The 22,869-nt window shown below is 37.4% G+C and overlaps 1 protein-coding gene across 6 annotated transcripts in view; it reads right to left on the bottom strand.

The window, feature by feature from the left end:
- Window positions 1-22,869, bottom strand: part of RNF170 (ring finger protein 170) — a 61,108-nt gene that overhangs the window by 13,395 nt on the left and 24,844 nt on the right. For 4 of the 6 annotated variants that reach the window (XM_072635042.1, XM_072635040.1, XM_072635041.1 and 1 more), the window contains 3 exons: window positions 22,129-22,204; window positions 19,392-19,503; window positions 45-118 (listed from right to left, as the gene is read on the bottom strand). In XM_072635042.1, the coding sequence (XP_072491143.1) occupies window positions 45-118; window positions 19,392-19,503; window positions 22,129-22,204 (262 nt within the window). The remainder of the gene's footprint in view (window positions 1-44; window positions 119-19,391; window positions 19,504-22,128; window positions 22,205-22,869) is intronic. The other 2 variants (XM_072635043.1, XM_072635044.1) reach the window with 1 other exon arrangement.

Below are 22,869 nucleotides of genomic sequence, written 5' to 3'. Positions count from 1 at the left end.
AATTAAACTAACATTAAAAATATTTAATGGATTCAATACATTACCGTTTGTCTGCAGATTGGACAACTAATGGCCCCAAGCCATGAACCATATCGCCAATATGCAATAATGCAGGTACCTAGTAAAAGAAAACATGAATGACAGGTAGTTGGAAGTTCATTATTTGATGAGACAATTTCAACTTTGATACATCATTATATAATCAAGAGAGTTGTAGCAAGAAATTCTTGTGCCCTGGGCAAATTCAGGTGAAGCAGTAAAGCATGGGGGAAGGATCTATCCCATGTGGGTGGTCATACTAAGAGGAAGAAGCTTGGCCCATAAGTCATCCAGGGAGGATGTGGCAGTAAAAGAGAGTGACAACAAGGTAATGGGCATATGAGGTCATGTTCTGGTGATGGGCAAGGCAATGTAAGTAATCATTCACTGTATGGGATAGTCCAACTGTCTACTACTTGGAAGAAGAACACCTCTTAGATTTCAATATCTTTGAGAAAAGAACACTGTGGTACCATCCTGGTTCTAGATCTGATAACCAGTTTACTATATAAACACATAAATTATTACAGCCGAAAAATTTAGCAATTAATTAAAAGTTATTCTAGACATGGCTAATCAAATGAACATGCAAATTCATCAATAATTAACATTAAAACTTTTTAATTTAAATTACAGATTATGTTACATACTGGCTACAGATACCTCAACATTCATACTAGTTCCAGAAAAACACTACGATCAAGTAAAATGACATTACTAAGTGTATCAGTAAGGACCCTAGCATACACAGGAGGGCATACTGCGCAGGTTCTTAGGTCTGCTTTTCTAAAAGGAAACCAACTTTTGAGGGGTCAACAATCTTCTTTAATTACTTCACCAATAGAGAAAATACGAGTAGGCTTCCAACTCTCTGACCATAAACAATACATAGTTATCAGAGACAGAGGCACCAACATCTGGGTTTTCAAAGCTGGAGGGGTCCTTTGTGGGTGCTTGAAGTCTTATCTGGCACACAAACCTTCTAAAAAACAAGCCCCAAAGTAAAATCTCTCCTCAGAGTATATATACACTTTTCAGAGTTGGAGGGCACAATCCTGACCCAGTGCCTCAAAAGAAATTAACAAAAGGTACTGAGGCCTATTAATGGTTGAGGAAGATCTTTAACTCTTCTTTCCATCCACCATTAACTTTACACTAACATTACACCAGGGGAGAAATTAATTCTCTAAGCAATCAGCCAAATGATATTACAGGAGGTCACTGCAAAATTATTTTGGCTTCATTTAACCTTTATTAACAATATTATTGCAAAATGACAGTTGTTGGGGTAGTTTTATAAGGTTGAATATTTTGTGTAAATTAATTCAAATGTTTTATACCTAAGTAGAAAATATTATAATGAGAGAAATATAATTATAGATGTAATTACCATCTCTACACTGATGATTCTCAAATCTACCTATCCTGTCTCTGCTGACCTTCAGTTTCCTATCTCTAACTACTGGATATCTCAAACTGCACATCTAGTAGATAATCTTAAACCCAACATGTCTAAAATGGAACTAATTATCTTTTCCCCAAAACCCAACCTTCACCCCCATCCTTCCCTATTTCTGTAGAGGGCAGTACCATCCTGGTCTCCTTCAGGGTCACAACCTAGAAGTCATTTTGGACTCCTCATTGTCTGTCAACTCCCCTATCCAATCTATTCCCAAGGCCTGTCGATTTCACCTTTGTAGCATCTCTTGAATACTCCCTCTTACCTCCTCTGACACTGTCACCGTTGTAGTACATGTCTTCATCATCTCATGTCTGAACTACTGCAGTAGCCTATTAGTGGGTCTGCCTGCCTCAAAGTCTCTCCCCACTCCAATCCATTCTGCATTCTGGCACTAAAGTGATTTTTCTAAAGTGCAGGTCCCATCATGTCATCCCCCTACAATAAACTCCACTGGCTTCCTACTGCCTCCAGGATCAAATATAAAATGTTCTATTTGGTATTCAAAGCATTTCTTAACCTGGCTCCCTCCTACCTTTCCAGTCTTCTTACACCCCAACTAACATACTCTTTGATCTAGTGACACTGGTCTCTTGGCTGCACTTGAAAACAAAGCCAATCTTTTGCCTTTTCTTATAACATTAGCACTTAGCACAGAGCCAGGCAGACACTTAATAAATACTTGTTTTTTAAAAATATTTTTATTATATATCTTATTTTTTCCTAGTTACATGTAAAAAATTTTTTGCCATCCATTTAAAAAAATTTTGAGCTCCAAATACTCTCCCTTCCCATTTCTTGAGAAGGTAAGCAATCTGATATACATTATACATGTGCAGTCAACCGAAACATACATCCATATTAGCCATGTTGTAAAAGAAAACACAAACTAAAAAAAAAAAAACCAACTAAACAAGAAAATAATTCAAGTTTAAAAAAGTATTCTTCATTTTGCAATCAGTCTCCATCAGTTGTTTCTCTGGAGATGGATAGCATTTTTCATCCAAAGCCTTTCAGAATCGTCTTGGATCATCATATTGCTAAGATTAGCTAAATTATTCCGCTAATCACTGGGCAATATTGCTGCTGCTGTGTGCAATGTTCTCCTGCTTGTGTCACTTCAGTTTGCATCAGTTCATACAAGTGTTTCCTGAAAGCATCCCGCTCATCACTTCTTACAGCAGAACAGTATTCCATCACAATCATATACCACAACTTGTTCAACCATTCCCCAGTTGATGGAAATCCCCTCAATTTCCAATTCTTTGCTACCACAAAAAGCTGCTATCAGTATTTTTGTACTTTTTCCTTTGATTTCTTTAGGATACAGACCTAGTAATGGTATTGTTGGATGAAAGGATATGTACAATTATAGCCCTTTGGGCATAGTTCCAAATTGCTCTCCAGAACAGGTGGATCAGGTCACACTCTCCCAATAGAGCATTAATGTCCTAATTTTTTCGTATCCCCTTCAACATTATTATTTTCCTTTTCTGTCATATTAGCTAATCTGATAGGTGTAATAAATACTTGTTGAATTAACTAGAGCTCCTAATCTATAGGATGGTATATATTCTTCTCCCAAACTTTGTTCTCCCCAAATCCAGGATATATGTCAAACTATTTTCAGCTTCCCTCTCCTATATTACAGACTTCGAGAGGGTGGTACTATCTTCCCATGGTTCACATTCCAGCAAACAATTCCTTCATCAAAGTTAGAATTTCCCCATGATGTTTCCTTCCATCTCTTCCTGGATGAAACTATCACTGAGGTAAGTCAAGAATTTATTAATCATTTTGCTTTAGGCCAAGACAAAGTTCTTGGACATGTATGAGCAACTGAAATTCCTCAAGCCAAACTTCTGATCTCTTTTCCAAACTCCTCATCTAGTTCCTTCTGTATATATGGTCTATAGTGTACACAAATCAATTAATTAACAATCATTTATGAAGCAGTTACTATGTGTTGGAAATACAAAGACAAAATAATAAGACTGTCCTCAAGCAGATTTCATTTTACAGGGGTCGAGAATAAACAATTTTAAGTACATGCAAGCATTATAGTCAATTGCAGTCTAAAAAAAGGGAGAAAGAAATATTGATTTTTCTCTAGTGTGTGCCAAAAACCAGGATAGGAGAGGGAGGAGAACTTCTCCAGTCCTAGGAAATGAGGTTACACATGACTTAACTCATCTGTCCCAAGTCACACAACTACTAAGTGTAAAAGGCAGAATCTGACAACTCAAATCTTTCTATCTCCACAGATACTAAGGGCTTAATGTTAATCTCAGAGGATAAGCCGTATGTAGCACAGATGTTAGAGATACTCTTTAAGCCTAACCCCCTGACACTTGAATTGACAGAATGGGTCTCCAAAGGGGGACTGCTACATCTTCCCTCAGGGTGTGTGTATATGTAAGGAATATTTCTTTTCCATTTTTTAATGTTAATTTTTTTTAATCAGCAAAAATTTGACTTTTCTTTTTCCCATGCCACTCCCCCCAACAACAGAATGAAACATACAATCTCTATTAAAAATGTGTGTATATTTGTGTTTCTTTTTTTTTTTTTTAAATTGCGTCTCCCTCACCCACTCAGGCTGGAAGTATAGTGGCTATTTACAGGCCATGATCCTGATTCTGATGGACATAGAAGTTTTGACTTGTTCCACTTCTGACCTGGGCCAATTTGTCTCTCCTTAGGCAGTGTGGTGAGTCCTTGCTCCAGGAGCTAACTATATTGGTGCCAGACTTAATGTAAATCCCTGACTGGCTTTAGGCCTTACTGAAACTCTGAACTCTTGAGTTCAAGTCAAGCCTCAGTTTCCCCAGTAGCAGGGATTACAGGCATGTACCACTCACACTCAGCTAGAGAAAAGTTTCATTTGAGCAATGGGGTTCACCGCCAGATTTAAACCAGGGTTCAAGAAGTCCTGAAATCTGAGTGTCTGATCCCACTGAATTGGGTAACGTGATCTTGACTCTTAATTGCATTCTGTGCTTGATGATGTGGTTTGGTATTCTTGACCCTGTACTGCCTTGTAACACATTAACTTGTTATTTTTTAATCCAATGTGTAATTTCATATAATTATAAGAAGTTCTCTATAAGAAGTGAGAGGAAAGCAATGACTGCCCCTGGTTTTGGATTCATTAAGGCATTCTGACTCATTATTATTCTCAGATACTTTGGCAAGATTCATTTATAAAATTCCGATCATGTATTTTATTCTTTTTTTCCTTCAAAGAATATTTTAATCTAATAAAGCTATCTTTTAGGGTTTTTTTTTACCCTCAGTATCTTACCCAATGTTCCCTTTGCTCAGTTTCATTGCATTATATTTAAAATATATATATATATGCATGTGTGTGTGTGTGAGTGTGTGCGTGTGTGTGTGTGCGTGTGTGTGTGTGTGTGTGTGTGTGTGTGTGTGTGTGTGTGTGTGTGTGTAGTTCTTATCCACCTAGGAAATTCCTACTGTGGGAATTTGTTCCACCAACACAGATCCCCGTCAGCCTTGGTAGATAAGCCCTAGGAAATAGGCTAAGGATACATATGGCTTAACTCATCCATCCCAAGCCACACAACTACTAAGTGTAAAAGGCAGAATCTGAACTCAAGTCTTTCTGTCTCTAAACCCTAGTGTCCTTTGCTGCCATTATATAACTGAATAATAATCTAAGAATTTATCTTCTTCTTTGATACCACATAAATATTCAGAGAGATATTGTAGACACCATCTAAAAAAGAATCTATATGACTTCTCACTTCAAATACCTAACTACTAATATAGCAACATAGTGGCAATATTTTGTATAAATGGAAATATGCCACTTTTATTCTTCTCATCTGCTTAATCTTAATTTTGAGTATGATCTTAAAAAAAAGATCATATAATTTAAAGGCATTTTGAAATATTTATTTGCAAGGCTAGTGTAGATGAATCACAATCAATTAACCAATAAGTATATATTTTGTTCAAAGAAGATGAGATGAGACAAGCTGATAATCTAAATTATAAGTAAAGAAGAGAGAGAAGTGAAAGATGTTAGGAAGGCAGATCTGTCAAGACCTGACAACTGCCTGGATGTGGGGTCAGGAAAAATGAAAAGTGAAGGATGACACAGAGGTTGTGAATCTGTGATAGAAGGATGGGGGTGTTCTCAAAAAAAAAAAATAGGGAGTTATATAAAAAAAGGTGGTTTAAAGGGTAAGGATAATGAGTTTTGTTTTGGACAAACTGATTTTAACCTGCTTATGGGCCAGTCAGCTTGAAATATCCAACAGACAATTAGCAGTGTAGTGCAGAACTCAGGAAATAGATTAGGGCTGGAAATAAAAATCTAACGTTCAGTTCTGGATACTACAGTTTAGGAAGGAAAGGGATAAGCTGGAGAACAACCAGAGGAAGGCAATGAGAGTGTTAAGAATCACAAAGGATCATTTGAAGGAACTGGGGCTATATAGCCTACACAATGTAAGCTTCTTGAGGGCAGGGACTATTCTATTTTTGTCTTTTTATTCTCACCACCTAGCACAGTGCCTTGTATCTCTTAAGTGCTTAATAAATGCTTGTTGAATTGAAGTGAAAAGAGAAGATTCTTGAGAGACAAAATAATTGTCTTCAAATATTTGAAAGGCATATGTGAAAAATGAATTATTTATGTGGCCCCAGAGGACAGAACCAGCAAGTAGAACCTGCAAAAAAAAAATACTGGTTTAGGCTTGACTTCAGGAAAAAATTTCTTAACAATTAGAGCTATCCAAAAGTGAAATGAGAAGTAGTGGATTCCCTTTCAGTGGAGGTCTTCAAGCAAACACTGGATGGCCACTTATCTGATAAGTAGAGATAGGGACTCTATTCCAGTATGGGTTGGAGGAAATGACCACCGAGACTCCTCCCAATTTTGATAATCTGGGGCTTTTGACTTTAAAAAGCAAATACACAAGAACTGATCTGAGCAAAGGAAAATGCTATAGGGATAATGTAGAATGCTGGACTTGGAGGGTAGGGATGGGGATGATGATCCTATGATTATAGATTTAGAGCTAAAATGGACTGTGGAGGTCACACTCCTTCATCTTACGTGTTAGCTACCCAGTATTATGGCTGGGTATCAAATCGAAGTCCTCTGACTCCACAATCCATCAAGACACAATGGCTTCACCACAGTTAACTGACTGAAAGGCAATGAAAAGCTAAACCCTCCCTACCACACAAAAATGCTGTATAAGTGAGATATTTCTACAGTGCTCTGAGGGTAACCAAAAGTTAAGAATTATATGCAAACAAGCTTTTATTATCATCATTAATCTACGACTGTAGGTAAGTGTATATATTATATATGTATATAAATAGTATAATTATCTGAAATAATACTTTAGCTTTAATTAATAATTTTCTAAAGGGTTTAATATACTTTGACACATTTATCCTCACATCTCTGTGCTCTAAGCTGGAAGCAAGATAACCTCATATTACAGACAAGGTAGTGGAAATGATTTCATAGAAAACATATTGGGTTGGTAATCAAACATTAATAAATTGTAGGTGTCTACCAGATCTATTGTGACAGAAGATGTGTTTCTGTGTTTCAACTTTTCTTGTCCGTAAAGCAGAAAGGCCTTTCATTATTATATTAAGTATAAAATACATTAATGAAAAGTGCTTAAGTGCTGAGGGGTAGGTATTATTTAAATTCATAATTAGAGAAATAGTTATTTTCTACAGTCTGGTAAAAATGATTAATTCAGGTCATGTGAGCATCAAGTACTGTATTTCCTTACCTATTTTACATATTTTATTTTCTATATTTGGTCTTCTAGCTTTTACATTTGGTAGTAATACTCTAGGAGCAACCATTTTTCAGAAACACCTTTCTTACTAAAAGATGCCAAGTCAATAAGCATTTATTATGTGGTGCCTGTGTGCCACGAACTGTGTTAAGTGGCTGAGGATACAAAGAAAGGTGAAAAACAGTCCCTGCTTGCAAGGAGCTCACAGCAAACAGCTATGTATAACACACACACATACACACACACAAATGAAATGGGGGTAATCAATAGAGAGATGGTTCTACTAAGGAGGGGTATTGGCAAAAGCTTCTTGCAGAAAGTGAGATGTTAGATGAAATTTAAAAGAAGACAGGAAAGCCAAGAAAACTAGAAGGAAAAAGTGATGGGGAGACAATTCTAGGCAGGGGGATGGCCAGTGAAAATGCACAATTAAGAGACTAGGAGTGTCTTGTAGAAGGAACAAAAAGGAGGACAAGTGTCACTGAAGTGCAAAGTACCTGGAGGGGTGTAAGGTATAAGGTGAAACATAGGAAGGCTTTATGAAGGTTATAGAGGGCTTTAAAAGACAAAAAGAAGATTCTGGTTTTGATCCCATAAGAGATAGGAAGCCCTGGCGTTAACTGAATAGGGGAGAGGTAACCCATACTTTTGGAAGATCAATCTGATAGTTGATTGGAAGCTGGCTGGAGTGGGGAGAGACTGAGGCAGGGGAAGACCAATTAGCTGTCTACCTCAGTAGACTAGCAGTGAGATGAGGAGGGCCTGTACAAGGGTTGCAGTAGTGTCAGAGAAGAAGTGGGATACTTATCCTTTTACTTAGAGACCAAATAAAAGAAACCTAGTAGCAGGATAACATGGTCTTATACTATGACCAAAAAGAAGAGATATTTCTCATAGAACCTATTAGAATGTCTGGCTAAGTGACCCAACTGGGCTACATAAGAAGAGAAAAACTGAAGCCACCTTACAACTGAGTATAACGTCATTTCTCTGTCCCAAGGCTAATTTCAGGAGGAACAATGCATTTGCTGATCAAAACTAGCCACAGAAGCCTACTATTCTCAAACATTTATGTAGTAAAAAGACCCAACTAAAACTTGGAAATACATCAAAGAATCATAGCATAATGCCTCAAAACAAATTTGTGAACAGCAGAACCCACAAAAGAATGGGGTGAAAAATTTTTCAGCCCAAGACAACTCAGAAGGTCAGAAAGAAAAGTTTGTCATATCAGTGTGAGAGTGGAGCTCAGTTCAGCACAAGCTATGCCTGCACAGACTGCAGCCTAGCCAACAAGCAGCAGATCTGGGGGTTGGGGGGAACTGAATCAGCTACAGAAGCACTTTCCAGAATTTGCAGTCCATAGAGAGTAAGGAGTCTGACAACCAGTTAGAAGAAGATTACAGGTGTTCCTTTGCTGGCATTGAGTGCAGTACTCTGTTGCACTGCCCATACCTGGATCCAGTTTGGGTCACAGTATCAGGTCAAAGAGGAGCCTTGCATACAAGAGCTTGCAGCTGAAGAGGAGTGGGGGACCCTGGTCACAGGTCCACAATGGAAAAGAGTGCTTGTGGTTGCTCACAGATTGGAGTACAGGTCAGAAAGTGGTAAACACACCTCTCCTTAGATCATACTACCTTAAAAGAACTAAAAACTTACAGACCCCCCCAGAATTAGCTCTGAAAACAGCTGCACAAGGGGTGGAGTCAAGATGACAAAGTGAGAGGACGTACTCACCTAAGCTCTAAGACAAATTCCTTCAGACACCTCTAAAAAGAGAATCTGAACAAATTTTAGAATGGCAAAATCCACTAGGAGACAGAGTGTGGCAGATTTCCAGCTCAGGACAGATTGGAAGGTTGACAGAAAGGATCTGTTGCATGGGGCTGGAGGAGCACAAAGTACACAGGCTATATCAGTATGAACCCACCATAGCAAAGCCGAGCAGAAGGCGCCAGGCAGTCTGAAGCAGAAGCAGCAGAGTGGATTCTCAAACATATCAGCCGAGGACAGGAGTGCAGTGGAACTGAGTGAAAGAGAAGAGCAGGACCCCTGGTAACAGCAACATCTGCTCCTGAGACTATCAGCACACAGAGTAAATGTCTATAAATAATCACCTACTTGAACTTCCTGGAGCCAAGATGGTGAAGTGATTGGTAAGTGCTATCCCCTTGCCCTTGTTGACCTTGAAAAACCCAGAGAATATTTCCCCAGGAAAAATCCTGGAATAATAGGATCAGCCAAAAGGGTAAACAGTCTCTTAGCTTGAGAGGCCAGGAAAATCACAAAGTGGAGTCCTTCTTGCTGTGGCTAAAGGGGACCAGTGCAGGACCAGAGTTGTCCCAGACAGTCCCACCTCAACGAACCGGGAGAAGATCATGAGCCCTGGGGGGTGGGGGTGGGGTAGAGCCCGTAAGTGCCAACACCAGGGCACCACACGTGCCTTATCTCAGCCAGGAGAATCAGGAAGACATTAGCAGAGATGAGAGTTCTCCAACTGCTGAGCCTGCCTTACAGACAAGGAGAGGAGAACTTCTGTGGACAGAACACGCCTCCCCCACACTTTGTGCAGTGAGGTCCAGGGTAACTCCTGAGAAACTCAAACACTTCACCTGGCCTCTGCTTTAACACACCAGCCAGCTCAGCACCAGGTAAGCTGCAGCATTCTAGCTTCTAGCAGAAAAAACCAGAGGCCACAATACACAAAGCCTCAAGTTCTAAGCACAAGAACCATGGGACAGGGCCACTTGTGCCCCAGAAACAGAGATCCACTCTAAAAGCCAGGAAAAAGGCAATCATCATGAGCAGGAAGCAAACTAGGAAAGAAAAGGCCATAGAATCTTACTACAGGGACAGGAACCAAAAAACAAATACCAAAGAGGTCAGCATTGAGACTGTATTCCCATCTGAAACCTCAGAAGGGAATATGAACTGGTTTTAAACCCAAAGAGCATTCTTGGAAGAGCTCAAGAAGGATTTTAAAAGCCAAATTAGAGAGGTAGAATAAAAACTGGTCAATGACTTTAAAAATATGAAAAAAAAAATTCAAAGAGCATTTTAAAAAGAAATTTGGACAAATGGATAAAGAGATACAAAACCTAACTGGAACAACTGGACACATGGAAAAGGAGATGCAAAAGTTAGCTGAAGAAAACAATCTATTTAAAAATTAGAATTCGTCAAGTAGAAGCTAATGATTCTATGAGACATCAAGAATCAAACAGAATCTAAAGAATGAAAAAATAGAAGAAAATGTAAAATGTCTGATTGGGAAAACAACTGACCTAGAAAATAGATCCAGGAGAGGAAATCTAAGAATTATCGATCTACCGGAAAACCATGTTGAAAAAAGAGCCTGGGCAATATCTTCTGAGAAATCATCAAGGAAAACTGCCCTGAAGTCCTAGATCAAGAGGGCAAAATCGTCATCAAAAGAATCAACTGATCAACTCGTAAAAGAGATCCCAAGCTGAAAACACCAAGGAATATTGTTGCCAAATTCCAGAACTATCAAGTTAAAGAGAAAATACTGCAAGAAGCCAGAAAGAAACAATTCAAATATCAAGGAACTATAGTCAGGATCGCACAGAACCTTACAGCTTCTACATTAAAAGATCAGAGGGATTAGAATATGATATTCTATAAGGCAAACAAGCTTGGACTACAACCAAGGATCAATTACCCAGCAAAATTGAGCATAATATTTCAGACAAGGAGATGGACATTCAGTGAAATAAGGGCTTTCCAGACCTTCCTGATGAAGAGGCCAGAGCTCAATAGAAAATTTGATCTTCAAATACAAGTCTCAAGAGAGGCATAAAAAGGTAAACGCAGAAAAAAAACCAACTTGTTATTCAATATAGGCAAACTGTTTACATCTCTATAAGGGAAGATAATACTTGTTTATCTTGAGAATTATATATTTATTATGATATTTAAAAGGGACATACATAGATAGAGGGAATGGGTATAAATTAAATGATGTGATGATAAAAAATATGATTTAAGGGTGTGAAGGGATTGTAACAGGAGATGTGAAAAGGAGGAGGTAGAATAAGGTAAATCACATCACAGGAAGAGGCACAAAAACATATTACAGTAGTGGGAAAGAGGGAAGGGAGATGAGCACTGTTTGAGATTTACTCTCATCTGATTTGGTTCAAGGAGGGAACAACCACCTCAGTTAAGTATAAAAATCTAACTTGCCCTAGAGGAAGTAGGAGGGGAAAGGGGAAAGAAAAGGAGGGGAAGATAAAAGGGAGGGAAGAAGTAGTAAGGGAAAAGGGGAAATAAAGAGAAGGAGGCTAAAAGAAGGGAGGGAAGACTGAGGGAGGCAGTTGTCAAAAATTAAAACTCTATTGTGGAGGGGAAGGGAGAAGGAAGAACTAAAAGCATAAATGGGGAAAAACAGGATGGAGGGAAAAACACAGATAGTAATCATAACTGTGAATGTGAATGGGATGAACTCTCCCATAAAATGGAGGCAGATAGCAAAATGGATTAAAAACCATAATCCAACCATATGTTGTTTACAAGAAATACATTTGAAACAAGAGGATACACACAGGGTAAAGGTAAAGGGTTAGAGCAGAATATATTTTGATTCAACTGATGTAAAAAAGCAGAGGTAGCAATCCTAATCTCAGACAATGCAAAAGCATAAATAGATCTAAACAAAAGAGATAAGGAAGGAAACTATATCCTGCTAAAAGGCACTATAGACAATGAAGCAATATCATTACTAAACATATATGCTCCAAGTGGTAAAGCATCTAAATTCTTAAAGGAGAAGTTAAGAGAGTTACAGGAAGAAATAAGACAGCAAAATTATACCAGTGGGGGAAATCAAACTCCCTCTCTCTGAACTTAATAAATCTAACCTCAAAATAAACAAGAAAGAAGTTAAGGAGGTGAACAGAACTCTGGATAAGGTAGATATCATAGAACTCTGGAGAAAACTGGGGATGGAATGGTTTTTCCCCTTCACTTTAATTCTTCTATGCAACATGACTAATGTGAAAATGTGTTTAATAAGACTATATGTGTAGAACCTATGTAAGATTACATGCTATCTTGGGGAAGGAGGGGGAGAAAAATCTAAGACTTATGGAAGTGATTGTAGAAAACCGAAAACAAATAAATTTATAAAAAAAAAGAAAACAGCTGCACAAAAACCTGAAGTTTGGCACAGTGCCCCCTCCACCACAGAAGCAAAGCCCAACTTTAACGTATAAAGGTAAAAGTCAAGAAAGGCTAGAAAAATGAGCAAAAAAAGAACTTGACCATACAAAGTTACTATGGTGACAGGGAAGATCAAAATACAACCTTAAAAGAAGATAACAAAGTCAAAAGTGGTATATTCAAAGCCTCAAAGAAAAGTGTGAATTGATCTCAGGCCCAAAAAGAATTCCTGGGAGATCTCTGAAAGGATTTTAAAAATCAAGTAAGAGAGGTTGAAGAAAAATTGGGAAAAGAAATAGGAGTGATGCAAGAAAATTATGAAAAAAAAGTGTCAACAGCTTGGTAAGGGAGGCACAAAAAAATAGTAAAGAAAATAATATCTTTAAAAAACCAGAATAGAACAAATGGCAAAGAGGCACAAAAATCCACTAAAGAGAAGAACACCTAAAGAAGTAGAACTGACCAAATGGAAATGGAGGTACAAAAGCTCACTGAAGAAAATAATTCCTTAAAAATTAGGTGGAAGCTAATGACTTCATCAGATATCAAGAAACAATCAAACAAAATCAAAAGAATGAAAAAAAATGGAAGAAAATGTGAATCTCATTGGAAAAACAGGAGAGATAATTTAAGAATTACTGGAATACCTGCAAGTCATGATCAAAAAGGAGCCTAGATATCATCTTTTAAGAAATTATCAGGAAAACTGCCCAGATATTCTAGAACCAGAGGATAAAACAGAAATTGAAAGAATTCACTGATCACTTCCTAAAAGAGATCTCAAAATGAAAACTCCCAGGAATAGTATAGCCAAATTCCAGAGCTTCCAGGTCAAGCAGAAAATACTGCAAGTCAGAAAGAAATAATTCAAATATCATGGACCCACAGTGAGAATAATACAAAATCTACATTAAGGGTATATAGGGCTTGGAATATAATTTTATGGAGGATTAAAACCAAGAATCACCTACCCAGAAAAATTGAGTATAATTCTTCAGGGCAAAAAAAGGATATTTAATGAAACAGATGATGATAGATAGGGTGAAAGGAGAAAGGAAAAAAACAAGAGGAAAAAATAGGACGGAAGGAAATACACAGTAATCATAACTGTGAAAATATTTTTACAGCAAGTTTCTCTGATAAAGGGCTAATTTCTCAAATGTACAGAGAACTGAGTCAAATCAATAAAAATAAAGAGCCATTCCATAACTGATAAATGGTCACAGGACATGAACAGGCAGTTTTCAAGCAAAGTAATCAAAGCTATCTATAGTCACATGAAAAAATGCTCTAATTCACTACTGATTAGAGAAATGCAAATTTAAAAAGCCTCAGAGGCATCACCCCACACCTATAAGATTGGCTAATATGACAGAAAAAGAAAATGACAAATATTGGAGGAGATGTGGGAACATTAAGACATCTAAGTACTGATAACAGAGTTATGAATTGATTCAACCATTCTGGAGAACAGTTTGGAATTATGCCCAAAGGGCTATAAAACCATGCATACTCTTTGACCCAGCAACACCATTACTAGGTCTGTATTCCAAGAAGATAAAAAAACAAGAAGGAAAAGGACCTCTAAGTACAAAAATATTTATAGCAGCTCTGTTGGTGGTGGCAAAGAATTGGAAACTGAGAGGATGTGCAGCCCCTCCTTGGTGAATGGCTAAAAAGTTGTGGTATATGACTGTGATGTATCAGAAATGATGAGCAAGATGCTCTCAGAAAAACCTGGAAAGATTTACATGAACTGATGCAAAGTGAAATGAGAAGAACCAGGTGACCACTGGACGCAGTAACAGCAACATTCTACAATGATCAACTGTGAATGACTTAGCTATTCCTTTCCCTCTCCAGACTGATCCTTCCCTTGTAAAAAAAAACAAAAACAGTTAACTGAAAGCAGAAACAATAACTATTTCTGAAAACATACAACACTGTTCTGTTTCCTGACCCTCTACTATGAGGAAGCACTTTTCATTATCTCTCCTCCAAGTCCATCACTGGTTTTCCATTTACGCAGAGTTCAACTTCTTTTTAGTGATCTTTTCTCTTGTTGTAGTCATTGTGTATCTACGCCATATAATATTATTCTATTCCATTCATATGCCGTAGGTTTTTCAGCCCAATCAATGAGCACACAATTTTGTTTCCAGTTCTTTGCTATCACAGAATGTTGCTATGAGGGGGAGAGGAGCCAAGATGGCAGAGTAGAAAGATTCATATACGCTAGCTCCACACCCACAGCCCATAAAATATCTGTAAAAAAGAACTCCCAACAAATGCTGGAGCAGCAGAAGCCACAGAACAACAGAGTGGACAAGATTTCTGTTCCAGAGAGACGGGAAAACCTAACGCAAAAGGTCCATCGCACCCCGGACCCGGAGCAGAGCCCAGCCCTGCCTTGGCTGCATGGCACCGAGAGGAGCAGATCTGAGCACGCTTCAGGGACGGAAACTCCAGCGGCCATGCAGGTCCCTCCACCCATGGGCACCGGGGGTGAGTGAGACAGTCTTTTTGGCTGGCCTAGAGGGGAGCGGGGTGTCTCCATAACTCAGGCCCCCTTGGGAGGCAGCAGCAGAGGCAGCAGACTGGGGCTCCCAGAGCAAGCAAGAGCTCGGATCCATTGTTGAAGGTCTCCACATAAACCCCCTGAGGGAACTGAGCCCTGTGGCAGTCCTGCCCCTACCTGAGCAAATGAACTTAATCTCACACTGAATAGCAGCCCTGACCCCGCCAAAAGCCCTGAGGCTGGGAAGCAGCATTTGAATCTCATACCCCAAGTGCTGGCTGGGCGGATCTGGAGGCGAAGTGAGTGTGAAGAGAATACTCAGAAGTCAAGTCACCGGCTGGGAAAATGCCCAGAAAAGGGAAAAAAAATAAGACTATAGAAGGTTACTTTCTTGGTGAACAGTTATTTCCTCCCTTCCTTTCTGATGAGGAAGAACAATGCTTACCATCAGGGAAAGACGTAGAAATCAAGGCTTCTGTATCCCAGCCCACCCAATGGGCTCAGGCCATGGAAGAGCTCAAAAAGGATTTTGAAAATCAAGTTACAGAGGTGGAGGAAAAACTGGGAAGAGAAATGAGAGAGATGAAAGTAAAGCATGAAAAACAGGTCAACACCTTGCTAAAGGAGACCCAAAAAAATGCTGAAGAAAATAACACCCTGAAAAATAGGCTAACTCAATTGGCAAAAGAGGTTTAAAAAGCCAATGAGGAGAAGACTGCTTTAAAAAGCAGAATTAGCCAAATGGAAAAGGAGGTTCAAAAGCTCACTGAAGAAAATAGTTCTTTCAAAATTAGAATGGAACAGATCGAGGCTAATGACTTTATGAGAAGCCAAGAAATCACAAAACAAAACCAAAAGAATGAAAAAATGGAAGATAATGTGAAATATCTCATTGGAAAAACAACTGACCTGGAAAATAGATCCAGGAGAGACAATTTAAAAATTATGGGCCTACCTGAAAGCCATGATCAAAAAAAGAGCCTAGACATCATCTTTCATGAAATTATCAAGGAAAACTGCCCTGAGATTCTAGAACCAGAGGGCAAAATAAATATTGAAAGAATCCACTGATCACCTCCTGAAAGAGATCCAAAAAGAGAAACTCCTAGGAACATTGTGGCAAAATTCCAGAGTTCCCTGGTCAAGGAGAAAATATTACAAGCAGCTAGAAAGAAACCATTCAAGTATTGTGGAAATACAATCAGGATAACACAATATCTAGCAGCTTCTATATTAAGGGATCAAAGGGTGTGGAATATGATATTCTAGAAGTCAAAGGAACTAGGACTAAAACCAAGAACCACCCACCCAGCAAAACTGAGTATAATACTTCAGGGGAAAAAATGGTCTTTCAATGAAATAGAGGACTTTCAAGCATTCTTGATGAAAAGACCAGAGCTGAAAAGAAAATTTGACTTTCAAACACAAGAATGAAGAGAAGCATGAAAAGGTAAACAGCAAAGAGAAGTCACAAGGGACTTACTAAAGTTGAATTGTTTACATTCCTACATGGAAAGACAATATTTGTAACTCTTGAAACTTTTCAGTATCTGGGTAGTGGATGGGATTACACACACACGTACACGCACATGCACACGCACACACACACGCACACGCACACACACACAGAGACAGAGTGCACAGAATGAATTGAAGAGGATGGGATCATGTCTTAAAAAAATGAAATTAAGCAGTGAAAGAGAAATATATTGGGAGGAGAAAGGGAGAAATGGAATGGGGCAAATTATCTCTCATAAAAGAGGCAAGCAAAAGACTTTTTAGTGGGGGGAAAAGAGGGGAGGTGAGAAAAAACATGAAGTTTAATCTCATCACATTCCACTAAAGGAAGGAATAAAATACACACTCATTTTGGTATGAAAACCTATCTTACAATACAGGAAAGTGGGGGAGAAGGGGATAAGCAAGGTTGGGGGGATGATGGAAGGGAGGGCATTGGGAGGAGGGAGCAATTTGAGGTCAACAATCATGGGAGAGACAGGATCAAAAGAGAGAATAGAAGCAATGGGGGACAGGATAGGATGGAGGGAAATACAGTTAGTCTTATACAACACGACTATTATGGAAGTCATTTGCAAAACTACACAGATATGGCCTATATTGAATTGCTTGCTTTCCAAAGGAAAGGGGTGGGGAGGGAGGGATGAAGAGAAGTTGGAACTCAAAGTTTTAGAAACAACTGTCGAGTACTGTTCTTGCTACTAGGAAATAAGAAATACAGGTAAAGGGGTACAGAAAGTTATTTGGCCCTACAGGACAAAAAAGAAGATGGGGACAAGGGCAGAGAGGCATGACAGAAGAGAGAGCAGATTGGTGATAGGGGCAATTAGAATGCTTGATGTTTTGGGGGTGGGGGAGGGGACAAATGGGGAGAAAATTTGGAACCCAAAATTTTGTGAAAATGAATGTTAAAAGTTAAATAAATAAATTAAAATAAAAAGAAAATAAAAGAAAATAAAACAACAAAAAAAAGAATGTTGCTATGAATATTTAATATGTAGTAGACATTTGTTTTTGCCTATGATTTCCTTAGGATATATGCCCTGTAATGGAGTTATAAGTTAAAGGATATGGACAGTTTTGACTTTCCTTGAGTATTCTAAACTGAAATCAAGGATGACTGTCTCGATAAAATTTCACCAAGAATGTGCTTGTATAGGTGTGCTTGTGTTCCTATAGCATCTCCAACACTGACTACTTTTGTTTTTTGTCATCTTTGCCAATTTTCAGGGAATGAAGAAAAATTTGAGCCATTTCCATTTTCATCTCTTCTATTATTATTATAATTATAATATGGAACATATTTTCAAATAAATTAATCATTTGCAATTCTTTTGAAAACTGCTCATATCTTTTGACCACTTACCTGTTAGGAAAAGGCTGGGAAAGGTTATATATTTGTGTCAATTCCCTACATTTTTTGGATATCTGACTTTTATTCATGACATTTGATTTAAATATTTTCCTCTGTCTATAGTCTCTCTTCTTATTGTATCTTTATTCATTTTTACTCATGTAAAAAAAATTTTGGAAAGAGAAAAAATGGTGATGCTATAAATCAAGAATGCTGCAGAAACCACAATAAATCCAACAAATAAACAAATTTGAGAAGGACATTTTTCTATGGTGTTTAGCATTATGTAAGCTATCATTTCAATGAATCACTGAATATCCAAAGTGGAAGGGACCTGGAAGGCTATCAAGCCCCATTCAAATTTCTATAAGAATCTATAGAATCTCATGTGGAACAACAGGAAGTCATTTAGTTTTTGCTTACAGACCTTTTGTTAAGACTTGGAAAATCTTTAGCTTACTGAACAATGTCTTCTACTTTCAAAATAGCTCTAGAACATCTTTAGATCAAACAAAAATCTTGACAACTTCCACCCATTGTTTCTAGTTCTGTCCTCTGGTCCCAAGCAGAACAAATTTCAGAGCCCATTAAAATATGACTGTAATAAGCACCATTATTAAATAGGAAAAAGAAAAAAATGTTGAGATTACAAGCAGCTCTCCAGAAAAATATGTACACAGAACATACTTTTAAGTTTAATCTGCATTACTAACATTTTCTCATCACTTTCTTAAGTCTAGACTGAGGGTCTGCAAACAGTGAACCAAATCTAGCCAGCTGCCAGTTTTTGTACAACCTATGACTACAAATGATTTTTGCATTTTTAAATACAATAAAATTTTATTTAAATTCAAAATACATAGGTCAGATTTGACTAGGTGGCTATAGTTTGATGACTCCTCCTGTAGACAATCAACTAAACAATCAGTTAACGATAAAACAATCAACCGACAAAACAAGTAATTGGATTTTAGCTGATTTCCATGTGTAAAGTGGTCACACTGAAAATTTAATAATCAGCTTCCTTTACCCACTCAAACTAGCTCTAGCATACCCTTGAATGAAAAATAAGATAGAAAGGTTGTTCCTTCCAAGTGGCCTCATCCAAGACTTGTCAATTGTGAAAGCTATACTTGCTCATTAGGATCTTTTAGCCTTTCCTTCTTCTGTAATTCTAACAGCTTGCAGGTTTGTAGGAAGCTCTGACTTGTTCTCTTGGAAAGGTCCCAGGGATGCAAAGAACAAGAATATACTTAGAATAAGTGGTAGTATGTAGCCGAGGTTAAGTATGGGTTTCATTACAAATTTTTGGAATAGTTTTCCTTCTCTTGGCAAGATGCAAATTAGCAAAACAACAGTACATATGCAGTGAAAATTTAAGGTGTCAAGCACTAGAGCCTACAGTAATATCTGGTCTTTCCCTGGTTTATCAATGCACATACAAAAGATACTTAGAACAAAAATTTAGGAATCAGTGTAATTACGTGCATGCCTAAGTATCTAACAATAGTAATGTTTGTTGCTTACCACAAAAAAGATGCCCACAGTTTGTTTCAATAGGAAGAGAAGCCTGATGTAAACAGATTGGACAGGACATATCAGTGTAGAACTGCTGCCGAACAACAGCAGGTGCATCCTGCTGGGGAAAAAACACACCATTAAAGTTCTCCCCAAAGATTTTTATTCACTGCTATTTGTTTATTCAGAAACACTTAATCATAACTTCTTGGGTACAATAACTTTTGTCTATGTAGCTTTGGAAATATGGATCTGATGAAACTCCTAAACTATATCCTCCAGAGAATCATGTGATTTTAGAATAGAAGAATGTCTAACCCATATTGTACAAGAATCCCCGTTACAACATACCCAACATTCTCTGCTTAAAGATCTCTAATGAAAGGAAACCTACTCCTCTGGGGGCAGCTCATTTAACTTTTGGCCAGTTCTAACTATTAAGACATTTTTCTTAATATCAAGTCTAGATTTGTCTCTTTTTAACTTCAACTTGTTGCTCCTGGTTATTCACCAAGTCTAATCCCTCTTGCAGAGGAGGGCCTTTCAAATACTTGAAGACAGCTACAATGTTCCACCTGAGTTCCCTTCTCCAGAACATCCCCAAACCTCCAACCAGCCCTCTTATGTCAGAAACTCAAACTCCTTTGCCATTTTTAGTTACTTTCCTCTAGATGGCAACCTCTTCCACCCTTCCCTCCTAAAGAAGCTTGAAATAGTAAAATGAATGAATTCAGGATTATTTTTTTACTCACTCAAAATAAATCTTTAATCTCCTTGGTTATGTAACTATTTGGAGGCTATTCTAGCACTAACAGGAGGATGTTATAAATTTCTTTTCAGTTAGATCTTTAAATGTAAAAGTTTTATCACATTCTTTTCACAAGTGCTGAATGTCTAGTATATTATATTACATAGCAAGTCAAAGTTAAAATTTCCAATATTGAGTCATTTTTAGAATTAGAATAGCAGAGATCAAAAAAAACTCTTTAGCTTTAGGAACGTAAATATAATTCTTCCTTCACATAGTAAAAAGAGCTATAAATCACATGAAAATTTCTTATTTTTACTATTCTACTGTATATAGTATGTGTAGGATCTATAAGAACAAATGCAAGAATATCAGTACCAAAGACATCTACAATTAACAATCCACTTTGATGGTCAAAATGAATTTTGTACAACATCTAGAATAAAGCCAACAATTAAAATATTTGCTATTAAGGACTAGGTATCTGGACCAATGCATAATTTAATTGTAAACTGAACCAAATTTTAAACATATATACTAGTCAATCAGATTAATTCAGAATTGAATTTATACATACAGTTAATTATTAAAGTAAAATACCAAAACACTCTAGCCCAAACCAATGGGAGCCAGATGTTCTGGATTCTGTTCCTCACTCTATGGCTTATTTATTATTTGAATGACTTTGGGGAAATCACTAAACCTCTCTGGGACTTTCTCCTTATCTGCAAAAGGAGTAGGTTGGACTTGTCCTCTGAAGTCTCTCGTAGATGTGAACTAAGGATCCAATGATGAAGTATTTCATTTGACTCAAATTCCTATAGCCCCTTTGCCATCAGGATTATCTGGAATAAGATACTATCAGAGCTTTAATCTAGAGGGGGAGGGAGAATAGGGAAGAAGAAGGGATAGACTACAGATACAACATACCTCACATGGACATGTTTATTGCTTTCTTTCCTTGTTTCTTTTCCAAAACAGAATCATATGACCAAGAGTAGCTAGCCAAAACCTTTAACTCCACCTTCTAAACCTATGCTGAGGCAAAGTCTAGTGGCTATGGAAAGGCAAGGGGATGTGGATGTCTAGCATTTAACAATACCAGGAAGTCCTACTGGACTTGGAAGCTTTTGGGATGGCTAAATCACTTAAAATCTATTTCAGAAGCCTGAGCCCACAGTGATCCTCTCTAAACTAACTCCAGGGATTCTCAGACCAAATCAGATTCCAAGGGATACTCTAGACAAAGTACAACAACTGTAATTGGTCCAGACACCCTGATGTTATTCCTGACTAAACTAGACCCTTTTCTGCCCTTAAATTTCAGTATTCTCTTTTTAAAAATGTTTCTAGCAGGAAAGCACATTATATTCTTCTTTCAATTCTCTACAAAAAGCACCATAATTGTAGTTCTGTGAGATTCTGACTGATTTTATACCCTCTGGTTAGAATAAAAGAACACAACAACAAAAAGCTACTTTTTTCATGGAATTATTTTCTCTAGCTTTGCTTGGGTAAAGGAGGAAAATGTCCTAGCTCTATACCCTAATAAAACAAAAACCCTCCCACCATACGTCCCTTCTTATCATTCAAATGCTAAACATGTAGTGACAAGAAGAGCTGAATACTTAAGATGAAATTCTACCACACTTAAAGACTCATTAGAAAGTCATTATTTTACTTCACTTAACTAAATATCATGAAAGGTAAAAGTCTTATTTAAGCCAAAGCTAAAAAAAAAAAAAGCCAATGAAATACAAATGAATGAAAAAGCAATTTGCCCACTCTTGAAACCTATACCCTACAGAAAAGTTACAAGTTATGTGTATGCTTCCTTCAAGGTCCAAAAGAGTCTAACTTTTAAGGGATAAATTACTAGTTTAGTCATAGACTCTTTTGAGTCTGCAGCAGCCGTGATAACAGATCAGTCATTTCTGTACATTTGGACATTCATTCATTATCTCTTTACCCTCACTGGTATACTTGGACATTCATTACCTGATCTGTCTGAAGTTGTTCCCGAAGCACCCGCACTAGCTCTTGGTTATCAGGATGAATGTTTTGTTCTGCATTTCTATTGATAAGAATATAAACTTCCATTAGTACAAATTATGGCTAGAAGAATTAGTTTTTCTGTACTTAAATTTAATTGAGAACTGTGATGAAGCTGCAAAAATATAGAGAACTGTATTTGATTTCAGTCCAATTCTAAATTTAAGCAGGAAAGGATAGTTCAGCCTATTATTGTGATAAATCCTTGTATTTTCACATTCACTTCACTGACATATTTTTGGTGCAATTGGCCAACAACAAAACTTAGAATAGTGGGGATCTTCGTGCATAGTCAGAGAAAGCTTGATACAGCAATAGTCCTGAATAATATATATTAGAATTACTTCCTACTGTGAAATTTTCTCAGGATATAGGAATCATAATAAACATTTACATATTGTTATATATTTAAACACTTTTTCATATCCAATTTAACTGTTCTTCAGGTTCTCACCTATAGATAAAAGAGAAAAATTTAAATTATCTATTGCAGAAGAAGGAAAATAATCATGGACTATAACTATAATCACATTAACAAAAATGAAAGAAACTAAAGCTAAGAAATTACTAGTTTGAAGCCAGGAAAACAGAACCTGGGAGACTTCATTTAGTTTTTGGGTTAATTTTATAAGACCAGGGTCAGTTTTCTAAAATTAAATGTCTTTAGTGAAAAATCCACCAGATTTC

This window comes from Notamacropus eugenii, chromosome 1 (assembly GCF_028372415.1).
Source record: "Notamacropus eugenii isolate mMacEug1 chromosome 1, mMacEug1.pri_v2, whole genome shotgun sequence".
Taxonomy (NCBI): domain Eukaryota; kingdom Metazoa; phylum Chordata; class Mammalia; order Diprotodontia; family Macropodidae; genus Notamacropus; species Notamacropus eugenii.
This window is presented reverse-complemented; position numbering and strand designations above follow the sequence as displayed.